The 24,416-nt window shown below is 31.0% G+C and overlaps 4 protein-coding genes across 5 annotated transcripts; 3 read left to right on the top strand and 1 right to left on the bottom strand.

Moving 5' to 3' along the window:
- Positions 1-6,699: 6,699 nt before the first annotated feature.
- LOC114168845 (Ribonuclease P protein subunit P38-like protein) lies at positions 6,700-11,588 on the top strand. 2 transcript variants are annotated; one of them, XM_028053821.2, is made up of 4 exons: positions 6,700-7,530; positions 9,989-10,044; positions 10,129-10,318; positions 11,083-11,588. In XM_028053821.2, the coding sequence occupies exons 1-4, from the start codon at positions 6,883-6,885 to the stop codon at positions 11,431-11,433; spliced, it is 1,245 nt and encodes a 414-aa protein (XP_027909622.2). In that variant the 5' UTR covers positions 6,700-6,882; the 3' UTR covers positions 11,434-11,588. The 2 variants fall into 2 exon arrangements, with proteins under 2 accessions (XP_027909622.2, XP_027909610.2); XM_028053809.2 differs by having other exon boundaries at positions 6,702-7,530; positions 10,126-10,318.
- Positions 11,589-11,982: 394 nt separating this feature from the next.
- LOC146888502 (putative E3 ubiquitin-protein ligase ATL45) lies at positions 11,983-12,646 on the top strand. The gene has a single exon (XM_085670144.1). It carries the CDS (start codon positions 11,983-11,985, stop codon positions 12,601-12,603), a length of 621 nt encoding a protein of 206 aa, XP_085526270.1. The 3' UTR covers positions 12,604-12,646.
- A 2,425-nt stretch (positions 12,647-15,071) lies between these two features.
- ACBP6 (acyl-CoA-binding protein 6) lies at positions 15,072-16,940 on the bottom strand. The gene is made up of 4 exons (XM_028055623.2): positions 16,739-16,940; positions 15,662-15,779; positions 15,478-15,540; positions 15,072-15,393 (listed from the first exon to the last, which is right to left on the bottom strand). The coding sequence occupies exons 1-4, from the start codon at positions 16,748-16,750 to the stop codon at positions 15,314-15,316; spliced, it is 273 nt and encodes a 90-aa protein (XP_027911424.1). The 5' UTR covers positions 16,751-16,940; the 3' UTR covers positions 15,072-15,313.
- A 3,322-nt stretch (positions 16,941-20,262) lies between these two features.
- Positions 20,263-23,456, top strand: LOC114174606 (receptor kinase-like protein Xa21). The gene is made up of 2 exons (XM_028059435.2): positions 20,263-22,960; positions 23,083-23,456. Exons 1-2 carry the CDS (start codon positions 20,263-20,265, stop codon positions 23,454-23,456), a joined length of 3,072 nt encoding a protein of 1,023 aa, XP_027915236.2.
- Positions 23,457-24,416: the final 960 nt, after the last annotated feature.

Below are 24,416 nucleotides of genomic sequence, written 5' to 3'. Positions count from 1 at the left end.
CAATAAGCAAACTCATATTTCATAAACATCTTTAACCAATGATGGTATCAAATATTAGTTATTAGATCACCATAAATAAGGAAGATGCACATAATTTGCTTTTGTACTTTCTCATACGTTGAATAATGTAATATGACCAATTAATTTAATTAATTTGAATGAATTGTTTCACTACCCACGTAATGAATATGTCTTCCTCCATCAATTGTTATGGAACTCAAAATATGCGACTCCGTTTTTTCTGTTGAGTTTTTTTTTTACTGAGTATTAAAACCATACTATTTTAATACTTTAAAAATAATTTTAATATATTTTAAAATTAATGACTATCGATATATTTTAAATATAAAATAGATAAAGAAAAGAGAAAAAATCAGAAGAAAATCTAAACTCAAAATATGCATATAATGCAACAAGTTATCTTCAATAGCTAAGCTCCCTTCATTTTTAATATATCTCTTCAGTAATCTTGGTCTAATCATGTTTGACAAAGAAATGTCTCGGTCATAGTTAAGTTATTATGAAATTTTCGTGAGACTTTGACTCAAAAGCAAATAGAAGATGCTTGAATTCCTGTTTTTTATTTTTCATAATTATTCAAAATAAATAAAAAAATATTTTTGGATTTTAAAGGTGCTGCCTTATTTATGCAGTTACACAATAACCTTTCATTAATGGTAAAGTTTTTAATATAAAGATATTGTAGGGAAAAAATAAATATAATGACTTATCAGTCAATCAAAAGTTAATATCAAAATCAATAAAAGGAGTATAATTTTCTTTAGAGATGACAATATGGGTCTGTTCTGTTCAGTCGACCCGCAAAAATAACACAGGACGGGCCAAGGTAATGAATCCGCAAGTTTGTATTGATCCGATTCATAGAAGCTCACAGGCAGCATGGACTAGCTCGCAAACCTGCATTAAAAAAAACTTGTACTTGTGTATATCATTTACTTTTTTTTATGGACTATTGCATTAACGTTCCAAATTATTGTATAACCGAAAAAGATAAGTATTATGTATTTTTTAATGTGCTAAAATTTAAAGAATACATTATATATGTCATAATATGAATATGAATATGATGAAAATGAATTATCAATTTATCATCAAACTTCCCAAAGTCTTTACTTAATCTTGTGAACTTCTTAAAGTTTTCTAATTTTTTAAATATTGAAAGTTTTATCATAAGAATTTAAAAAAAAAAACGGGCTGGCTCGCGAGTATGTAGGTCCGCAATTATACAGGACAGACCAGACTTTTCAACCCGCGGTTAAAATGCGGGGCAGGGCGGGACGGACTGACCGCATTGCCACCCCTAATTTTTTTTATTAGTTTTTAACCAATAATTATATTTGCATAGATAAGATTATTGTTAATTATCCATGCTGTTAATAAAGTTGTAATAAACCGGATTAGATCATTAATATATTAATATTTGGAACTCTGCATTAATGGTATCTTTTGCTTGTTATCTTGGTTTCTTGTTGGTGATTCTATTGTGCATGAGGCTTTCTTTTGACATAAATATTTTATGATAAAGTTTTAGTGATGATGAGAATTAGAAAGTGGTAATTTTGGTGACTCGTTAGTTGAGCAAATGAGATGAGATGAGCATGACCTTTAGAATTACATTTCATCTTTTGTATATGCTAAAGAACTACATTTATGTTTTTCATCATAATTTTTCCCACTTCTTTCCCCGATATGTTATCATGTTCACATTTATATTCTTGATTTCTTTTTATCTATGTTTCATTAAATCCCAAATTTTTCTTTAGAAATTTAAGAAAAATATAACATAACAAAGATTATAGAAGTAAGTATTTTTGCATATTTTATTATTGTATTTTTTATTTTAGTTTTTACTATTTTTTACTTATAATTTATGTAAAAATGATAAGTAAAATTGATTAATTTCATTCAAATATGATTTCTTTATTCTTTATGAATGATTTAAAAAAATATCATACAATCAACGCAATTCAAATATTTTTACAGTCCATTTTTTTTTTTCAGATTCTTTTTGGTTTAAGTTTTCTTTCATGCAATGAACTTTAAAAATTTCAGCGACAATTTTCTTAAGCTAAAAGTTCAAATAGCTTAAATATGTCACAAATTTTCAACCATCAAAACCGATGGGTGAACTTTTCTCAATCTGGTCACTACATATTTATCACCTTCAAACAAACATAGACATCAATTTAATAACCATAATAAAAATGTTAGCAGCTAATTCAATAATAAAAATATATAACTACTCATTTTGTTTTTTACAAATTAAACAAAAATTTTATTAAATTAAAAAATTTGCTAATTCTGATACATATACAAATAACATAGCCATGAATTTTCAGTATAAAATATTTAATTTAATTATATTTTTAATGTTATGTAATGTAAATACACCCACGGATGGCATCTCAACACATCATTCCACGTTTCCAACGACCTCCTTCCATGTCTTTCATAAAATGTCAGCATTGTATTTCAATTAATTGGTCTCCTTCTGGATAATTATATGCAATTGTAAAATTTGGAATTAAGTAATGAATTAATTTATGCGATAATAAAATAGATCTCATGTAATTTCTCTATTGATAAATAGAATTAATATAAATAGTAAAGGATAACAATGATAAATCAAAACCCCAATAGAAAATAATATTTTTTTATAAATAATTATTTTTAAGATAGCTTCTAGTTATATCTTGATAGATCGGAATGATGATAGTTTTCCCAATAACTTTAGATACTCTAACAAAATGTAGTTTCAGATGATTCAAACATATTAAGATAGTCAAATCAACCTATATCAATTGTTTATCGAGTTTAATAATGTCGAGTTTATCACTAATTATTATCGTCTCAACTTTTATTATTGTCGACGCCATATTGCCATATTGTAATTCAGCATAGAAAAATTAAGATTTTGAGGAAACTGAAATTAGAATACTTAAATTGAAGATAGCGTCTTATTATTTACAAATTAGAATGATTAAATGAAAGAATGTCAAATATTAATTCTATATTTATTAATTTTTAAAATTTGATAATCAAAAATATATTTTAAAATTTAAAATATATTTAATTTGAAAAGAAATAATAATAATCAACTTAAAACCTTGGCATACACATGTGTAAACAATAATTATCATTGTCACCGCACAATTATCATTATGATTATGTAATATTTTCAATATTTTAATCGTGATTATGACAATATAAATAAATAATTATTCTAATAATTATAATAATATAATAAAATAATGATATTATTTTATACAAAATGGATTGGACTCAACATACCGATCCGTAAAAAGCGAGTTGAATCGAAAATTTCAACCAGTCACTTTATTCTGACTTGTATTATTCAACTCCTCAATTTAATAATAAAACATAAGTAATTCATTTAAAAAAAAACAATTAAATAAATTATCTTTTACATTATATTTTCTAAATATATAAATATATTATAATATTGTAATTTAAGTCACTAATATTTACAAATTAAATCTCATTTATTAGTTATAATTAAGTAATATAATATATAAATATAATAATTATTTTAATTTATTTAATTAAAAATATTAACTAATAATTAAAAAATAAAAAATATTTTATTTAATTAAATATACTTTTAATGTTAATTTATATACATATAAACATTTTAAAATTAAAAAATTAAGAACAAATTTAAAAATATACTGACGGGTTCATATTCTACTAAACAAGTTATTAATCTGTTATTATTTTTATTTGACAAGTCACTCCGACTCATTTTTAATGGACTACAAAGGGATCCGAGGAAAATTTACGAACCCCTTATCCTTCTGAATATTGCTATTTATTTTTCTAACCCATACAGATATTATGGGCATTAGGACCCTCTCAGAATTTTTAAAGAGCTGTGTGTGGAATCATTTAAAATGACATGTCATCAAACTGAGCACTTTGTGCAAGTCCCTGGACTTGTAATAAATTAGACAATTAATTAAATTAAATTAAATTAATATTTTTAAAAGAAAAATGCACAAAAAGTTAAAATATATTAAATTGAAAAAATATAAAATATATACTTTTATTTAATTTAAATACTGTTCATTTTTATCTTAAACATATTCTAATATCCTATTTTATCTCTCTAATAATACTCATCTTTCTCATTTAACTCTCCTACCAAATAGCTTTCTTATAAAGTTCTCGGATAGGGATGGATAAAGTATATTGGCCATGAACTTAGAAACACAATTACAATTCATTAAAAAGAAACCAAATATTAAGTGATACTATATTTGGTGTTCTTTCCGTTCATATTAATTATCAACATTTTTATATTTAATTAAGATAGGCGGTGCACTATTTTAATATTATGTTTATATATATATATATATATATATATATATATATATATATATATATATATATATATATATATATATATATATATATATATATATATATGATTGAAGATATATTGTGTCTGCATCGAAAAAATTTTTAGAGTAATAATTTGAACACATTATAGTGATCACGCATAAACAAAGATTCGTCTTTAACTCAAAATAGCCATATGCAAGCAAGTAGCACTTTTTATATAATTAAAAATTAAAAATTAACTTGTTTGATTAAAGATTGACATTGAAAAGAATGAGATTACTCTACCTTTAAACTTATACTATAATTTCTTATCTTCTAACAAATAAGTATGTTTGTCCAAATCTCAAAGAAAATATAAACGAAGAGAAAGGTTTTCGATAATTTTTATAAAATAAATTTTGAGTAACTGATTTTTCCATTATAATTTGAATTGTTAATAATAAAATATTTGAATTTTATAGATAGAGTTTACTTTTATTCTTAAATATTTTCTTCGTTTTTATTATAATAATAATAATAATACGTTTTTTAAACAACTTAAAAAGTTGAAAATATCGTAATAATTTAAAATAAAATAAATATAAAAAAGTAGTAGATACTTATGTCCATCTTCTAGCCTAATTTAAAATATTGAATCATATCTCTCCTCTAATATTTAACGAATCCCAATAATTTAATAAAAATGATAATGTGATGTATTTGTGTGGCTAGATAAGACGAATCGAAGTGTATGTAGAAGTATTGGTAGTGTCGTAGCTGTGGACTTGTGACCTAGTTGTTCCCTCACTCTTTCTTTCTGCTTTTTGGCTATCTTCCTTTCCATCTGCTTTCGCATATACTTTCCATTCAAGACCTAAGTGTACAATCATCACCCCTTTATTTGCCACAACCAGACCAACCACTAATCATTTTTTCTGTACATCATGTTTCTTCCTTTCCATTGCTTTTGCTTTCACCACACTGTAACAAATCATTTTTTCTTTTACATTTTCACATCACTTCTCAACAACGATGTAACAAAACTTATTAGCTGGTTCTTTTTTTTTATAACTATTTTAGACTTTCTCATTAATATATAATTTTCATATTTTTTTAAATTTTAATTTATTTTTATGCCTGTTCCTTTCTAGGAATGGTACTCTTTAAGTGTATCTGTGATGACAGTTTTTTGATTTTGCTCGTATTCTTTTCAAGTGATATATAATGATTTGCGAATGTGGATTTGTGGGATTCAACATTTATTCCATCCATCCATATGTAAACTGATTTCAGTGTATTATGCGTTACATTATCAAATTAATCTTAATTTTAAACATGTACAAATGAATGCACCGATGTGTGGTATGGATTGATGTGGTGGGGGAGAAATATGGTAGATGTAAGATGATAAATGTGGTGGAGGAAGATGGTAGTGGAGGAAGGATGATTGAAGGGGATATGCAGAGGTTACATAATCAGGGCGGTGTGTGTGACACCAGTTACGTAATTGATACTTGCACAAAAGGGAGACTGACATCGGTTACGTGAGGTGTTGTGTGTGTGTGTTTTGATTTTTTTTTTCACTTTTTTTTTAAATTTAATTGAATAACTTTTTTTTTATTTTAAAATTCCATATAATTTTAATATATTTTTTAATTCATATCAATTATTTTGTAATTATTTTTATAACATTAAATTACAAAATCATTCTCTTTTTCTATCAAAGTATTTTGGAAACTTTCTAATTCTATTTATTTTTACAATTTATTTTATCTATCACATCAATTAAATTTTTTACTAATTTTCATAAAATTTATCTTAAAATTCACTCACTCTATCTTCTAAATTCACTAAAAAAAAATTCATCAACTCAAATTCATACAATTTAAATTTATTTTAACAATCATTCCCAAATTTATATTTCAAACGAACACACCTTAATCGTATCTTGACGTCGTGTGTAAAATTACTGCTTGAATTATTTATATTTATATTTTATTCTGTAAGAGTAGTGTATTCTGTCGTTTTCATTTTGTGAAGATACCAACACTGTAGACACAATGGCAGAGATGATAGAGCCACATTTCTTTCTGCAACTCTTCAAAATAGTAAAAGGTGAATTGACAAAACCAAAAAAAACCAAAAAGATCAATCATTGATTGACATCAACCAACAAAGAAAATAAGAAAATAAAATTGTGATCACACAAGACTAATTTAATTCGTAAAAACTAATTATACTAGTATAATAGAAATATTTATTAGTTTATTAAACTTTTATAAAATAGAATTTTTAAAAAACTTTTTATGATGAAAGACAAAGGCACTCACATGAAGAGAAAGAAAGGACAAAAAGGCACTGTTCCCCTTTTTCTTGAGTTGTAAAAGTCCACACAACAAAAACCAGCAACGCCATTACTCTACTCTACACTGCGCTTCTTCTCCTTTTCCCGTACCAGCAAAGGCTGCACCACCATTCATTGAAACCATTCCCGGAGACCAAAACCCAAACCTCGTTGCAATGGGGAAAGAGAAACAACAGCAGCAGCAAGAAGAAGAAGACTATCACAAGATGTTGCGTTCGTATTTAGGGCTCAGCTTCTCCATGTTTCTGGCGACGCTGGCAAACAACTCGGTGCCGGCGCTACAGGGAAAGGTGCGCATGCTGTCGGTGCGGGCGGTGGAGGCGGCGGAGGAGCTGCGCCAGATGAAGTCGCGGCGGCAGGAGGACTCGAAGGCGAACGCTCGAGTGGTGGAGATCTTCGCGTCGCACCGGAACGCGTGGCAGGCGGAGGAGAAGCGTCTGGTGCAGCAGATCGAGGCGGCGGCGGAGGAGATCGCGCGCCTGCGGGGGCGCGTGGCGGAGCTGGAGGAGTGCGTGGCGCGTGCGGAGAAGGAGGTGGGGGAGCGGGACGAGATGATTGGGTTCATGTCGCGGAGGATAGAGGAGGAGGGATTGGGTGGGAGGGAGCACTACGGGAAGAAGAGTGGGGAGTGGTTTCCGAAGGAGGTGGAGGAGGAGGAATTGGTGGGGTCCACTAGGAGTTTGGAGGAGGAGGTTGAGGTTATCTATGAACAGCATAGTCAACATTTTGGGAACAATGGCTTTGATTCTGAGTTTATGGCCTCTGCTTCCAAGTTCTGGGCTGAGAAAGCCTCGCTGTGGCAGGTTTGTGGATTTCTTTTTAGTGTGGTTGACTTTGATTACCTTTTTTCGCTGAAATTTGAGATGAGTGTGTTTAGCTTGGCTTGTTTTGATTAAATAATTGCTTCTTCTTGTCTTACTTTTCGGTAAAGGTTCTTAATCAACACATGCATAAGACAATTGGAAGTTTACATAAACAAAGGAAAATGGCGATTGCAATTTTAATTTAGTTAGCTTTGTATTAAATATGTTTATAATTGTGTCAATCATGTCATTATTCGCTTTCTGAAAAGCAAACTTTGTTTAGTCTCTCTTAATTATAAAATTTTGTTATCTGTGGTCTTGTCATTCACAAAAAAATTGTCACTATTTAACATCTCATCTCATCTACGAAAACTAAGAATTACTCATCACCCATTTTTACACCCGAGAGACGATAATAATAAAAGTATTTTTGAGGTGTTAAAAGTGAAATGAATCTCATTCATAAAGAAAGGACTGGAGAGATATTTAATTCAATTTATTTCCTAAAGTGGTAGATAATTAATACTTTATCTTGATTAAAAAGTGGTCTATGGCGAAAAGTTTTGCTCTTTTTCAAGGACGATGACCCGGTTTAGGATTCTGGTCGGGATGTTTCTGCTCGGTTCTAACCTTGTGGACTGTTCATTTACCGCACCACTTTTTACTGGATTTTTAAGGTTATAAGTTTTAGCAGGGTACGGCATAACTTTTGCTTTAGACATGACGTTTCTATGAGGAAAAAGAAATGGGATATGTAATGGCAAGTTGGGGGTCCTAGAAGGCTTCTTTTTCCCTGTGGAGTTTAGATGTAGTTGGTTAGGCTTCATAATGGTTCACCATGGTGGAGCCATAGACCATCCAATTGTTATTTGTCTACTTCTGTCCTTTGCTTGTAGCAATCTGTCCCCTATTGCATGTTATGTTACTCTGTGTGCCTGGTCCACTTTACTTTCAGCAGGCAGTAGTCACCATTCTTATCCGGTGCTGAAATATAGGGCCTTTATTCTCTAGGTTGTTTATTGTCTGTGCTGGGGATATGGTTGCTAATTGATTAAGTCACTGATATCGCTGTTGGTGGGTGGTTCGTGCATGTTTTTGATTATTGTTTGCATACCCCAAAGAAACAATAGTCTGCATTGAATGCAACAGTTGGTTGGGTTGGAGCACACCATAGTTTGTAATCGCTAAATTCAAACTCACCCTTAGTATGCATTGATTGACATGGAAAAGTTCTTGCTCTGCCCTTTGTTGCTGGTATCAGGATCTCACGATCTTTTACTCTTTGCTGCTGCAAACAGCAGTTGGCAAGCACATGCTTTCTTCTTCGAGAGTGGTTGACTGAACGAAGGAGACACACGACAGACTAACGATATCTTAGAGCACCCACTAGGGAGAAATGAGTTTCTTGTTTTATTAGGTTTTAGACTTCGGGTAGAATTGGGTTGAAAGAATTTTAGAAAATGATGTTTTGAAAGTTAGTTTAGGAATAAATGATTTTGTTTAGGTGATAAAGTAAAATCTCTTTTGAAGTGTAAACACAGATATGTTTGTGGGTTCTACACCCAGAATAATTCTACTAAAAGAATAGCTAAGAATTTCCAGTTCTCGTAATATTAATTCTATTCACCATAGAATTGGCTTTGAAAACGTGAAAAAGAAAAGACACATCCCAAATTAACGTATTATGATTTTTCTCCCCTTAAAACGTGAAATCTCGTGTTCCTAATCGTGTTAATGATTTGTGCTCTGGGGATTTTCTGTATTCTATTTGATCTTTTACCCGTTGAATCTTGTAGAACACATGAGTATTAAAGTTGTAAATTTTTATCTATTGTCAAAACCGGACTGAATCCGTCCCGTGTCCAGTTCATTAGAACCACAGAACCCATTTTCAATTGAACTGGTTGCGGTAAAAAACTGGCTTAAAACTGATTCAAAACAGGTTTACATTTTTTTCTAAAATATTTTTTAAATGTTATTTTGGTTTTCTTCCTTAAAATAAAAATTGTAAAGTATTTATCATTTTCTTTTGAAGTAACTAGTTATTTTCGAAAAACATTATTATGTATGTTGAACCTCGAATATAAATATTATGATATATTTGATTTATATGCATGTTTTGAATGTTAAATACTTAAAAAATGTTAGTTTTAGTTTTTAGTATTATTAAGTTATGATGTTATATGTATTGTTATTTTATATATTATTTGTATTATTTTATTAATCATGGTGATTAATAAACCTTGCAGTGGTACCTCTTAACCAATTCAATGACCAGTCTCAAAACTTAGATATTTATTTATTGGCTCCTGTTTCTATTAATTAAATTTTGCCATCAAGATTGTTTGGTTTTTTGTTTCTAAAAGATCATGTTGTGGAGTATTATCAACCCAAAACAAATCACATGAAATGGTAATTTCTCTTTCAATTTCTGACCTATAAATGTCTACTCTTCCAGGATGTACAGTACGAATCCCTTGAATCGATGTATAATACAAAGCATTTTGTTGCAAGGTAAATAATTGATAGTCTAAATGCAGATAACTTCTGAAGCATTTGGAATCATATCCAACTAAACGAATTTTTTTTCACCAGAAGGGAGTCTCCCTGGAAGGTAGATGGTGATTCTGCTGGAGTTTCCTCTAAACTTAAATTACTTGAGCAAGACTTATTAAATCTAGAGAAGATTGGTAAAAATGATCCTTCCAAGGTGTCATCTTTGGTTAAGAAGCAGGCAAAGAGATATCAAGGGCTTTCAGAAAAAATAGATGATTTGTGCCGAAGAATAGTAAGTAACTCATGTTTTATTGCTTCTTTTGTTTTAGGTTTTTCTATGTTGCATATTGTAATTAATCTAAAAGTTGGAAGCATAATAATCATTTTCCCTTTTTGCAAAATACTTAAAAACCTCTAATTATTGTAAAGCACTACTACGTGCATAGTTTGAAATCTGTTTTTGATGTCAACTAATATGTAAAATGTATGGTGTCAACTGCCTATCAAATAATCTTCAGCGGTACATCCTCTTAGTTGGTATATGTCCTTTACAACTCTATTGAGAAGAATAAATTATTGTGATGCTCTGCAAATAAATTGTCTGGTATCATTGGTCCCAAGTTGATGGTTGTGTCCATAAATACATACATAAAAACCAAAGGTGAGACTGTCTGAGGGGTGGTGAGAGCATTGATGGTTATGTCGCTATCAACTTCATTCAGGAAGTGAAAATTAAAGCTTGTATTAATTATTGTGCGGTGCAAGCATGATGCACAACGTTATGAATCGGGATTGAAAGAGACACCAAAAATCTTATGTTAGTACTTCTGTTTATAGTGTGGATGTTAGTCTGTTTTAGAAGAAAGTGAACTTTAAGGTTTACGTTATGGGGGTAGAGGCACCACCTACTAATGCATTTTCTTCCAAAACAACAGACCCTTTGCTAGCCTGCTTCTGCTGACATAACTCATTGCTTCATTTAGTTAAAGTTGGACCATTTTCCTGTCACGTGAGACCGATTGCAATTTTGGGCCTGACATCTTTATTTTTGAACAGGCTAATGATCCCTGCGAGCCTTCCCTCAGTTCAGAATTCCGAACCCAAACTCAAACAGAGTTTTTATTGGAAGCATTTCGGCTTCAACAGGGGGTATCTGAAACTGGACAGAACTTAATGTCATTGCAAACTGAAATTGGGAAGAACAGTTACAGGGAGGAGATGAGAAACGAGACCACACTAACCACAAGACGGTCTTTGGACTCTATGAGGAACAACTTCAAAGAAATCCAGCGAAATCTGGAGATATGGTTGGCCAGAATTATTGGCGATCTTGAAGGGATTCTTTCAAGGGAAGGGGCATCTCGTGTAAGAGAATATTATATTTCTAGATATCCCTTTGTTCAATAGAATCTGAGAAACTGGTAGCAGTAGGAAGCCTCACTTCTCAAGCTAACAAGTTATCTCTTGTGGGTATGTATATTTTTTCAATTCATAGAAGTGGTAGTTGGATATCCCTGTGAAATGAAATCATACCACTGCTGCTTATGTTAGCATCTTGAATATTTTCTTCTTCTTCTTCCCTTCCCCACGTGGACATCCATCTTAAATGCATTTTGTCCATTTTCTGATGGAACCACTCATTTTGTGAAACCCAGAAGAAAAACAAGAATAACAGTTAAAATGCATTATGTCACTAAACACAGAAGAAACACACATACAATTACTGGTTAAAACAAATATGGAAGAACAAGATATCAATCACCCTCATACTCATTGTTCGCTGTTTTTGTTTGTTTGTTTGTTTGTGTTCATTCACTTGATGCTTTCCGTACCCATCACATTTGTTGGCATCCTTATCAGTCATGATCATGTCAAGAAAGAGACAGAAACATGGATCAGAAGTCATGCATTAAACAATGGCAAATCTCTTGCATTCACCGTCAAATTAATTAACATATGATTACTCCGTCGTTTTCCGCCGGCCACCTTCATCACCTCTTAAGGCTCAACACAGACAAGTTCAACCATTTTTCCTCATTCTGCAATAACTTGGTGTCCATGGACGACGACCGTGGCCACCGCTTTCTTAACAACTTCATGATTCTCCTCCTTGCAATGGGTTTATCAGCTTTCTTCGTATCAATGTGCCATCTCATAGCCATTTGCTTCTGGTACCAACGCATCACACACCAAAACCCTCCGCAGCGCCACCCGACGCCGCCAGCGACGGCCTCCACGGCGGTGCAGATGATCCCTACACACACGTACCACCGGAAGAGAGTTGATGGCGGTGTGGTTTCCGGCGACGGCGATGAAGGTGGGACGTGTGTGGTGTGCTTAGGTGAGTTTGAGGAGGGTGAGAAGCTGAGGAGGTTGCCTGAGTGCATGCACTGTTTCCACGTGGCATGCATTGTCACGTGGCTGTGTTCGCATTCGAGTTGCCCCGTTTGCCGGAGCATTGCCGCGCCGCCTCTGGGGGTGCTCCACTCCGAGCATGATTTGAACGATGCGTATGAGCACAGCATACACATGACGCAGTTTTCTGTTGTACAAAATGGCTTTGTGTTACGAGGGTGAGGCCATGTTCATTTCAATAAAATTATATTTTTATTTCTTCTCATTTTTAACTTAATATTTACTATGTTTTAATAAATTATACTCACTTTCTTTATACTTTTAACAACATCACATACATTTTTCTTGTTTTATCTAAAAATATCGTACTAGTTAAAATTTAAATAAAAATTAAAGCTTCAAAATTTAAAAAGTATGAAATCTTTTATCAGAGGATTTTTTTAATAAAATAAAAAATACTGTTTACTAAAAGAAAAGAGAGATAAATGTGTACTATATAGAGTACATATGCCCTTTTATAAAAGGCACTTGTATTTCAAAATATTAGAGGGAATATAAGTTTCATTTCTTACAATTTCCATTTGATATTGTAAATATGTCATCTTTTAAAGTGTATGTCGAATTTGTTGAAAATAATAAGTAAAAGGTCATTCGGAGAATATATTAATATTATTATTGCTGTAATTATAATTATATTATTTTGTTATATTCTCATTCTCACCTTGAATGAAGTGGAGAAAAAAAGAAGAGAAAATAAATCATCAAAAATTTCGAGCACATTGCAGAAGTGTTTTTTATACATGTGTCAACTAAGTGTACACATCTTTTAACTTTTAGATGAATAAAAAAATCATCAAAATTATCCAAAATCCACTATTGGCAAATGATGTAGAGGAACCAAAATTGGAATCCTACAACTTGAAACCTGTTATCTTCTATTCAGCATCAATAGCTTGGTTAATTTTATTTTGAAAATTTAAGACCTTTCGAGTTTGCTTGCAAAACTAACACTGATGCAAACCTTATTATGTTCTTATCTTTTGTTATATGATTGATTATGGCCGTATGTATCTCCCTCTAAAAATTTTAATAATTTAGACATGTTGAAGTAAGAATAACAAAAAAAAAAAATCAGTTGTGGAAATATAACATTCCTCAACTATTGTTTCGGATTCGATTTGGTAGGCGAGTTTATTATTTTAAGTAAATTAATACCAATTATATTTACAAAATAATATTATTAAAAAAACGTTATAGAATGTTTTGATCTTAGGTCTTTTGGGATAATATTGGTAGGGTTACCATATTTGAGGTATTGTTATTAAAAAACACTTCTAAAGATTGAAGAAGAAATATATATTTCAATTATTTTGGTTTCAACTCCCAACGAAAAGATACTAAAACAAATTCCATATATTAAGTATGATATCACCTTTCAACAACAACCATTCTAAATCAATTGTCATTGTGGAATACATTCGACAATAGATTTTTTATAATCATCGCATGTTTCATTTTAATTTAAAATATATTACCGCGCCATAATTTTTTGTTACGGTCCATCTATAATAGTCAAATGAGTTTTGGTCAGCTTAATTTTAAGAAATTAAAAATAGTATTTTACTATAATATTTACATATATTAGAATTTAAAATCAAAACACTATATTCAAAAATTAAAATTAATTTTATTCACGTGATTTAAATTCTAAAATGTATATTTCTTAATGATATGTTGATTTAAATTATTAATTTTTAAATTAAATAAAAATTACTAATTGATTTAACATAAGATTGAATCCTACCAATTTTTTTAATCCATTTAGAATATGGACAAGCAACAATTTTTTTTTCATTCGGCTCATTGAAGTGAACCGAATTACCTTATCTCAACTTTTAACTATAACATGTAAGCATTTAATATGGTAGAGTTTTGCTAACTACCATGTCAAAATAACTTCTATAGGTATTGATCAATTTTCGTAGCATAACAGCTGCAGTAAGTAGAATGTGATCATATTAAGAGATTTTAGACATGGTATATTTAAAACATGTCAAAGCTAGGAGCTCAAACCTAACTAGTTGTCAATTCCTAGTCCGTTTTGATCAAATCATAAACCAAATTCATAAGAATTTTGAAAATTGTAAAAGAACTAACTGTATTTTTATGTCTCAACTACTTTGGTGTCTTTATTTATGAGATATAACTCACCACGTGGATGCAGAATAGATCAATGAAGAATTGATGTGCATTCAAGATCCTCGTAAGTGCCTAACTTTGCCAACTACCTTTTCTGTCCCATTTAAACAATACTCATCTAAAACTAGCAAAACGACAACCTAATCACCAAGGCTTACCTCGATTTTTCTCAGAATGTAATGAAAAAAATAGATTTCTATTTTGGGGCATATGAGATGGAAGGTGATCCGATTCCAAATCTGATAATAGAGTTGTTATCAATCAACATGTCTCAATTCCTATATGATGTGAGACTATTGCATGTGGTAAATGTGAGACTATTGCATGTGATAGGAAGAACAATCATGGCGATCATCATCGGTAACTGTGGTTACAAATTCACATGCACTGTTTGGGAGTGAAAGAACAAGGATAAAACAAACTCAAACATGTGAAGAAATTCAGATTCACCAAAGAGAGGAGAGGGAAACAGGGAGATCAATCAACAGAAGTGAAAAGTAGTAGTTTTAACTTCTAATTATACTAAAGAAACTCTGAGGTCCATTGCATTTGTCTGATAGCATTTTCAATCACAGTGAATAGTGATACAGATAACTGAACTCAAAGCAACAAGTCTAAATCATTACGAGTAAATAAGAGTTTAACTATAAAAGCTTCAAACACTGCAATTGTTTATTTCCAAACAGTTGGGAACTTGTAGCACAGAATCATAATGCAAGACTTGAGAATGTTTTCAAGCAGGCAAGCCAGCTTGTTCCAGCAACTGTTTCACCTTAATGATGTAATCATTCATTGCATCGTCCGTGGATTTCGCTGCAAAAAATGGTTTGATTCTCTGAGAAAACATGAAGTAATAGCAAGAAACATAAATTCATCAACCTTGATTTTATCTACTACCTTCAACAGCCTTCCATGCATCCCATTTAGCTCTGTCCTTCATGTTGAACATTCCAGGACGGGCTGTAAAATCAGATCGAAAATCCATGAACAAAGATAATCCATTTTAATTTATAAAAGAAGAAGGGTGAATCCTATTGATAAAGAGGATTCAAAATTTATTTGTTAAAGAAATATCACTCACCAGTGTTAACAGGCCCAACAGTGGCTTGCTTGTACAATCCATAAATGATAAGCAAGTCTTCATTTGTTTGAGTTGGTGGCAAAGTTTTTGCTTTGGTAGCATACAGCTCAAAGTCCTCCTGCACAACCATATTCCAATGAGTGTGTGATGCTTCAAGTGTCAATTTTTTTATAAGCCAATGTCAAGAAGCATAGAAGTCTAAAACCAGTTCAAAACTCAGAACACACTCACAAAATACCTTCTGATAGCAACTACAGTACATTAGCAACAATCCATGTTCATTATAAAGTATTGATTTAACATACGAGCCTGGGATTTGGGATGCATATTTGATGGATTTAACTTCATAGTGACTGAACAATAGGCTGATTACAGTATTTGAACAACTGTATTCTTTTCAAAATCTAGTCAAATAGTTGCATAAAGCATTACTTTACTATTATAACCAGTATTGCAACATAATTTCCCATTACACAATTACTATTATGATAGCATGGGCTTTTGCATTTGCGGATTCAAAAAAGAACAATCAATCCCCCTAAAAACTTAACCAGTATCTTCAAGCCTACAGCAATACAAACTACAGATCAAAAGGTCTCTACTACAAACAATCAAGCAACTAATTGCAAGTGCAGTACATGGAGAAATTACAATTATCCAGTACTTTCTTGTTCAAAAGAAAATCATCATCCTACAAAAAAAAAAACACTCACTATTCCAAGTTCCAACATCATCTGAGGCCACAAAAACCAGAACCCATAGAATTTCATCCACTTCGAGACAACTCTAAAACCCACCCACTAAGCAAAACAAACAAAAAAACCTTTTTTTGCCAAGAAATTTAGCTCCCCATAATAAATTAAACAGTGACATGGATCTGGAAAGCCATACAGAAGAAGAGACATTTGCTAGCAGAGAAACACTCCCACACACACACAAAAAAAGAAGTAAATAACCGAGCACAAGGCAAGAACAAGATTGAAAGCTATGCATAATATTCACATCAACCATATATGATTGACGAAAAACAAAGGTTGAAACACATGGAAGAAGCACATAGATTGAAGAGACACACACCTTCAAACCCATGAGTGTTTTGAGATTGATCGGGTTGTTGGATCTTTGTTAGATTGTAGATGAAGATGGCGGTGTTGGGCGTTACGTTCGAAGCGTACTTATAGTTGCAGAGATTGGGAGTGTGGGTCAGGGAACAATTTCACAACGCGCGTCTACGTAACGCAACCATATTCCCATATCCATTGAAAAGCTTGAAAATTGGAAATTAGAAATTAAAAAATTCTAGAAAATTAAGTTTTTCAGAATAAATTTATTTCGCTGTTTTCTTTATTTTCATCCCAGACATAAAGAATTTTTAATTTTTAATCATCTTACTTGATCTTTGTAAAATATCAATTACACCAGAAAAACGCCTCACAAAATAGCACTTAATTTGAATTTACATCAAAAAACGGAAGAATTAACTTATAAATAACAAATTTATTCAGAAACTTGAGTCAAATATAACTCATTAACTACTACTTTACTACCATTTAAGGTACGTTAAAGTAAGTTTTTTTTTTTTTTTTTATCTTTCAAATTTTCTTTCCACAAAAGTTATATTTTCACTGATAACGGTAGGAGAAATTCCTTTGTTTTAATAGGAAATATATTAGTATACTACATTAAGACATTTTAGATTAATCATAGTTGTACTTTGTCGATTTTTTTAAGAAAATAGTAAATGTAAAATTAACAAATCAACCCTCTCCTTAGAGATGGCAAATAAACCCGTGCCCGTGGGTATCACCCGAACCCGTCCCCGTTTTGACGGGGAATCCCCGCTTTGACTGGGTATGGGTATGGGTATGGGTAATACCCGAAATTTTCAACTGGGGATGAGGATGGGGATATATATATACCCGCCCAAATACCCGTCCCCGCTTAAATTACTAAACTATTTATAATTTATTAAATAATCTAAAAAATATATATAAATAAATAATATATTTACACATAAAATATAATATAATATAATATAGTATATATACATATAAATAAAATATACTTTTATATATATATATATATATATATATATATATTTACACATATACATGTAATATAATATAATATAATATAATATAATATACATAATAATATAATATAATATAATATAATATATATAATATATACGTATAAAACAAATTAATCATTTAACTAGTGAGATCTTTTATAAACAAATTTATAACATTACAAATTTATAAAAATTTAAAAGAAATATATATATATATATAAATATAAGCATAAAATATCTACGCATATACATATAATATATATACATAATAATATAATATATATACATAGTAATAATAATATAATATATAATATAATATAATATATATAAATAATTATATATATATATATATATAAACATAAGATATCCACACATATAATATATATATATATACATAGTAATATAATATATAATATAATATAATATAATATATATATATATATATATATATATAACATATTTCTCATTCTCTTTGTTTTTTGTTATACACTTTGTTTACTCTCTCAATTGTCTGGTTTGTTTTTCAAGATTTAATTTTGAAGGTAATTTTTCTTCTTCTTATTACATAATTTTTACTCTCTGTACATGGTTATGTTCAAATAGGTGTTCCTCAATTTCATTCTATGAAATAATTTTTAGGTTACACATGTGATTTTTAAATTTTTTTTATAAAAAATATTTAATTGATATATGGAACAATAAAAAAATGGGTATGGGTATGGGTATAAGAAAATACCCGTTACCCGGTGGGGATGGAGATGGGTCAAAAGTTATATACCCGTTGGGTTTGGGGATGGGGATGGGGATGAATTTTTATTATGGGGATGGGGATGGGATCATGATACCCGTACCCGCCCCGCCCCGTTGCCATCCCTCCTACTTTATCTTTTTCTTCCTACACCGGTCTAAAATATCCTCCTTTACATTATTTTTCCATCACCTTTTTCTTCTCATTTCTTTCATCTTCTTTTAACGGTTAATGTTTATTAAAAAGTACATTATAAATTATACAATTTCAAATGTAGTTTTTATTTTTGTATTCTAAATTACATAATTATAAATGATCTTTTTTTTATATTTTGAATTGTATATTTTTTAGTATAAGTTTTATATTATGAATTGATGAATACATTCAAAATAAACACTCAATTTATAAATTTATATTTCTTTATTATTCATTTCAAACGTCTTTAGATTAAATAATCCGTAACTAAAAATGAAAATCGTGAACTAAAGAATAAATTTTGAATTTTTAAGTTTATGGGAATTTCTTTCTCTATTTTCATTTCTTTTTGAACCCCATATTTTTTTTAAAATTCAATTATACTCATGTTGACTAAAAATGCAAATCGTGAACCAAAGAATAAATTTAGAATTTTTAAGTTTATGGGAATCTCTTTCTCTATCTTCATTTCTTTTTGAACCTCATATTTTTAAAATTTCAATTATTCTCAAATGTTGTAATTATAGTTTTAGACTATAATCTATAATGTAATTTTATATTTTGAATTGTGCAATCGACAATGTAAATTTATATTTCGAATTATAAATTCATAATGTAATTTTATAGTATGAATTGTATATGAAATACACATGGATTGTGAAATCTAAAACTTATATTTTACATCTTTCATAATTGATTTCCATATTCTTCTTCACATTTTATATTATTGTGATATTTTCGTTTATTTTTATGAAAATTTGTGAATGTTCCTGAGGGTGAAGATGGAAGAAGAAAATGGGATAGAGGTGGAAGAAGAATATTGGGTGGAGGTGAAGATGGTAGTGGAAGTGGAGGTGGAAAAAGAAAATAGTGTGGAGGTGGAAGAAGAAGATAAGCCGGAGGAAAGTATGGAGGTGATATGGGGGAGGAGGAGAGAAGAAGAAAAGGGCAAATTTGACCTTTTTCTTTCCTTGTGGAGTGCATTAAAAAAATGAGGGTGTAGGATGAAATTCGCAATTTTTCTCTTTCTTTTTTTTTTGTGGGTTGTAACTCATGTAGGCCTCAAGCCCATCTGTCACTTAGTTTACTAATAAAAAGGCCAGGCACTAAAGCTATTAATTTGGCCCAACTTTTCATTATTGGATGCTCATCTCCTAATAAGACGTCGTATCAATTGCGACAGAAGGAAACGTTGCTGAAAGAAAAGAACAAAGTGATAAAAGCTGAGACTATTCGCAACATAAGAAACAACACCTATGTGACAAACAAAACGTAGTTTATGTCAATCAACCCAACTATGATTTTGATGGCTAACAATAAAACAAACAAATAATTAATAAATATAAATAAATCAAAATAATGTAGTGTAGACTGAAATATTACCTTGATTCAGTAATGAATCTTAACCAATATCTTTAAAAAAGTCAAAATGATATATTCACAAAAGTCTAGTTTTAATGTCCAATATGACTGTTACAGTTTATTCAATATATATATATGGTGAATAAAAATGTTAATTACCAATCCTATATAAAGTGATCCAACAATAGAATATCACCATCAACCAACCTTCAATTTCTCATCAAAATGAAGTATTCTTCTTCCATCTTACTCACATCTTGGTCCATTTGTGCTCACTTCTTTTCTCTCTTCACAATCAACACACTATGCTTTACACCAAATGCAGCAGCTTTTACATCAGGAAATGAGACTGATAATCTAGCATTGCTGAAATTCAAGGACTCCATAACCGATGATCCACATGGAATCTTCCTCTCCTGGAATACTTCTACTCACTTTTGTAACTGGTATGGAGTCACATGCAATTCCATGTTTCAAAGAGTCACACACTTGAACTTACAAGGATACAACTTGAAGGGATTCATATCTCCCCATGTAGCCAATCTTTCTTTTATGACAGATTTCAACATTGCAAACAATAGCTTCCATGGAAAAATCCCACAAGAGTTAGGATTATTGTCACAGTTACAGAAACTCTCTCTTCTAAATAACTCTTTAGTAGGTGAAATTCCTACAAATTTGACAGGTTGTGCTCATCTCACAACTTTACTCTTGAATGGGAACAATCTCAATGGAAAAATCCCTGTTCAAATTGCTTCACTTCCAAAGCTTCAACTTTTGGCACTTTATAGCAATCAATTCACAGGGGGAATTCCATCGTTCTTAGGAAATATTTCATCACTGATTCGTCTCTCTGTGGCTTCCAACGATTTAGAGGGAAATGTTCCACAAGAAATATGTCGTCTAAAAAGCTTGACGCTTCTTTCATTTAGTGAGAACAAACTCAGTGGAACAATTCCCTTGTGTGTCTATAATATGTCATCTCTTTCTGTGATCTCAGCTACAGAAAATCAATTTAATGGTTCTTTTCCACCCTACATGTTTAACACCCTATCCAATCTCCAAGTATTTTATTTTAATCTCAACCAAATCTCAGGCTCAATCCCACCATCCATCACAAATGCATCTAATCTTTCAATATTTGAAATTGGTGGAAACAGCCTCACTGGTGGAGTTCCAAACATGGGGAAGCTACAAGATCTTTATTATTTTGTTGTTGATAAGAACTTTCTAGGTGAAAGTTCAAGTAATGATTTGGTGTTCTTAGAATCATTAACAAATTGTACTAAGTTGAATGTCTTAGATATAGCCTACAACAATTTTGGAGGCCATTTGCCAAATTCTTTGGGCAACTTATCCATTCAACTCACTCAACTATATCTTGGAGGTAATCAGATATCTGGAGAAATTCCTGCAGCACTTGGAAATCTAATTGGCTTAAATATTTTGGCACTGGAGTATAACTTTGTCAGTGGGAAAATCCCAACAACTTTTGGAAAGTTTCAGAAAATGCAGATGTTAAATTTGGGCTCAAACAAGCTTTCAGGAGATATTAAATCCTGGATTGGCAATCTTAGCCAATTGTTTCATTTGGAAATAGGAGAAAACATGTTACAAGGAAACATTCCACCAAGTGTAGGAAACTGTCAAAAGTTACAATACTTGGACATTTCCAATAACAACCTTTCAGGAATCATACCCATAGAGATTTTTCGGCTTTCATCTCTAACAAACGTGTTGGATTTGTCAGAAAACTCATTGAGTGGAAGCATACCAAAAGAAGTGGCCAATCTAAAAAATCTGAATTCATTGTACATATCTGATAATCATCTCTCAGGTGTCATTCCTGAAAGCATTGGAGAATGCATAATGTTGGAACAAATCTATTTGCAAGGGAATTCTTTACAAGGAAGCATACCATCCTCTTTGGCATCACTCAAAGGACTTGAACAGTTAGACCTTTCACGAAACCAATTATCTGGATCAATACCTAAGATTCTGCAGACAATTTCTTTCTTAGAATACTTGAATGTGTCATTTAACATGTTGAATGGTGAGGTTCCAACTGAAGGTGTCTTCCGAAATGCAAGTGGGGTAGTGATTTCTGGAAATAGTGGCCTTTGTGGAGGTATTTCAAAACTACACCTACCATCATGCCCTGTCAAAAGTAAGAAACTTGTAAAACACAAGTTCAAATTGATGATAGTGTCAGTGATAGTTAGTGTGGTTGTTATTTTTCTCATGCTACTTATTCTAACTATCTATTGGATGAGGAAAAAGACTAAAAAAGCTTCTTTGGATTCACCAACAATAAACCTCCTAGCTAAAGTTTCATACCAGAGCTTATACAATGCAACTGATGGATTCTCAGTTACAAATTTGATAGGGTGTGGGATTTCTAGTTCTGTCTATAGAGGAACTCTTGAGTTAGAAGATAAAGTTGTTGCCATAAAGGTTCTAAACCTTAAACAAAAGGGATCTCACAAGAGTTTCCTTGTTGAATGCAATGCACTGAGAAGTATTAGACATAGAAACCTGGTTCAGATTTTGACGTGTTGTTCTAGCACAGATTACAAAGGTCAAGAATTTAAAGCTTTAATTTTTGAGTACACGAGAAATGGAAGCTTGGAGCAATGGCTACACCCAATGGCACTAAATGAAGAACATCCAAGATTATTGAGTCTTGATCAAAGATTAAATATCATCATTGATGTAGCCACTGCCTTAAATTATCTTCACCATGATTGTGTGCCAACAATCATTCACTGTGATTTGAAGCCAAGTAACGTCCTTCTTGATGATGATATGATTGCTCATGTCACAGATTTTGGCATAGCAAGATTTCTCTCAGATACTGAAGGCTCCACTTCTTTGAAAACAAGTACAATTGGAATAAAGGGTACTATTGGCTATGCTCCTCCAGGTACATTCAGAAGTTTTGAATCACTTGTGTTTTTCTTTCAAATTTTGATATTTTTTGTGTCAAATTGTCAATTTTTTCGTATTGTGCATTGACAGTTTTTTTTTTCTTGTTCTTATGTTTAGAGTATGGAATGAGTTCTGAGGTATCAACTTTGGGTGACATGTATAGCTTTGGAATTCTGGTGTTGGAGATTCTCACAGGAAAAAGACCTACAGATAAAATGTTTGAAGATGGTCTAAATCTTCGTAACTTTGTTTCAATTTCATTTCCTAGTAATCTTTTGCAAATTTTGGATCCACGACTTATTCAAACATATGAAGCAACAACATCAGATGGAGACAATTGGAATCTTAATCAAAATGTCGAGAAATGCATAGTTTCACTTTTCATGATTGGACTTGCTTGTTCTGAGGAGCCACCAAAAGAAAGAATGAATGTGGTTGATCTTACCAAGGAGCTTAGTCGAATCAAAAAGGTCTTTTCTGCTGGTGAGTAAAGCAGAATCTATTTTATGGAACAGAAAATTGTTATGGATCTAAAACAAAGTTTCATGTTCAATTTTATTTTATTTTATTTTTCTATCTTTTTGTTAATCATTTTAATATTAAGAAGTGATTTTAAATTTTATTTATCCCTCTAATTTTTTTGGTTTTTGTATTAATCATTTTATAATATCAATGAGTAAATATAAATGCACCTAGTCTCATAAAATCGATGTTAGTGAAAATTATCTTCACTGATCTGAATTTATCTTATATATATTTATATAGTTGAAAATTTGGATGTAATAGACTAATTATTTATCGATAGCTTTGGTATTTGTCTCATTTTGTTTGCCATCTTGATACGTTTCTCAAAGTTCCAAAACTACAAATTAATATAATTAATGTCTTCGAATCTCAGGCGTTGGCGATTGAGAAAAATAAGCTGAATTCAGAGCCATGGATTATTTTGGTAACATGTTATATAGTAATACTTTTTTTTTTCAAATCTTATAAATTTAAACTATTTTTATTCTCTTTATTAATTTTTTTCTTGAACATTTAAACATTAATTATTGTTCGATCTTTGATTATATAAGGATAACAGATTTTTTATTTTATTCTACTACATAAGGATACAAGTTAGCAGATTCCACCTCACGTTTCACCTACTAATCTCACGATATAGACTAAATTGAGCTGATGGATTAAAAGCTCTAACCTAATTTATCAAATTTTTGACAGACTCTGATACACCAAAATATATAAAGATTAGTAAAATTTAATGTTCTTAGTTATTTCTTTAATATGTGTGAAGGTGTGTTTTTATTATAAATAAGAACAGAAGTACTAGCTAATAAAGTTAAACCGATGCATGTTGTGTTTTTATTTGCCATAATTTCATGACCGTCTATTAAATAAATGAATTCATATCCTTCATGTAGCATATCATGCGATGTAATACTCAATAGATT

The sequence above is a fragment of the Vigna unguiculata genome, chromosome 2 (assembly GCF_037176805.1).
Source record: "Vigna unguiculata cultivar grain cowpea cultivar isolate G323 ecotype 2 chromosome 2, ASM3717680v1, whole genome shotgun sequence".
Lineage (NCBI taxonomy): Eukaryota > Viridiplantae > Streptophyta > Magnoliopsida > Fabales > Fabaceae > Vigna > Vigna unguiculata.
The sequence above is the reverse complement of the archived record's forward strand: the minus strand, read 5'-3'. Positions and strand labels throughout refer to the sequence as shown.

Excerpts from the sequence above, each read along its gene's own strand:
- LOC114168845 (XM_028053809.2), top strand. The coding sequence starts at position 6,883 with ATGGGGAAAGAGAAACAACAGCAGCAGCAAGAAGAAGAAGACTATCAC. Across the intron at positions 10,045-10,125 it reads ACAAAGCATTTTGTTGCAAG|AAGGGAGTCTCCCTGGAAGG; the intron begins GTAAATAATTGA and ends TTTTTTCACCAG. Across the intron at positions 10,319-11,082 it reads ATGATTTGTGCCGAAGAATA|GCTAATGATCCCTGCGAGCC; the intron begins GTAAGTAACTCA and ends ATTTTTGAACAG.
- LOC146888502 (XM_085670144.1), top strand. The coding sequence starts at position 11,983 with ATGATTACTCCGTCGTTTTCCGCCGGCCACCTTCATCACCTCTTAAGG.
- ACBP6 (XM_028055623.2), bottom strand. Across the intron at positions 15,541-15,661 it reads TGTTGGGCCTGTTAACACTG|CCCGTCCTGGAATGTTCAAC; the intron begins GTGAGTGATATT and ends CTGATTTTACAG. Across the intron at positions 15,394-15,477 it reads TGCATGGAAGGCTGTTGAAG|CGAAATCCACGGACGATGCA; the intron begins GTAGTAGATAAA and ends CATTTTTTGCAG.
- LOC114174606 (XM_028059435.2), top strand. The coding sequence starts at position 20,263 with ATGAAGTATTCTTCTTCCATCTTACTCACATCTTGGTCCATTTGTGCT. Across the intron at positions 22,961-23,082 it reads TATTGGCTATGCTCCTCCAG|AGTATGGAATGAGTTCTGAG; the intron begins GTACATTCAGAA and ends TCTTATGTTTAG.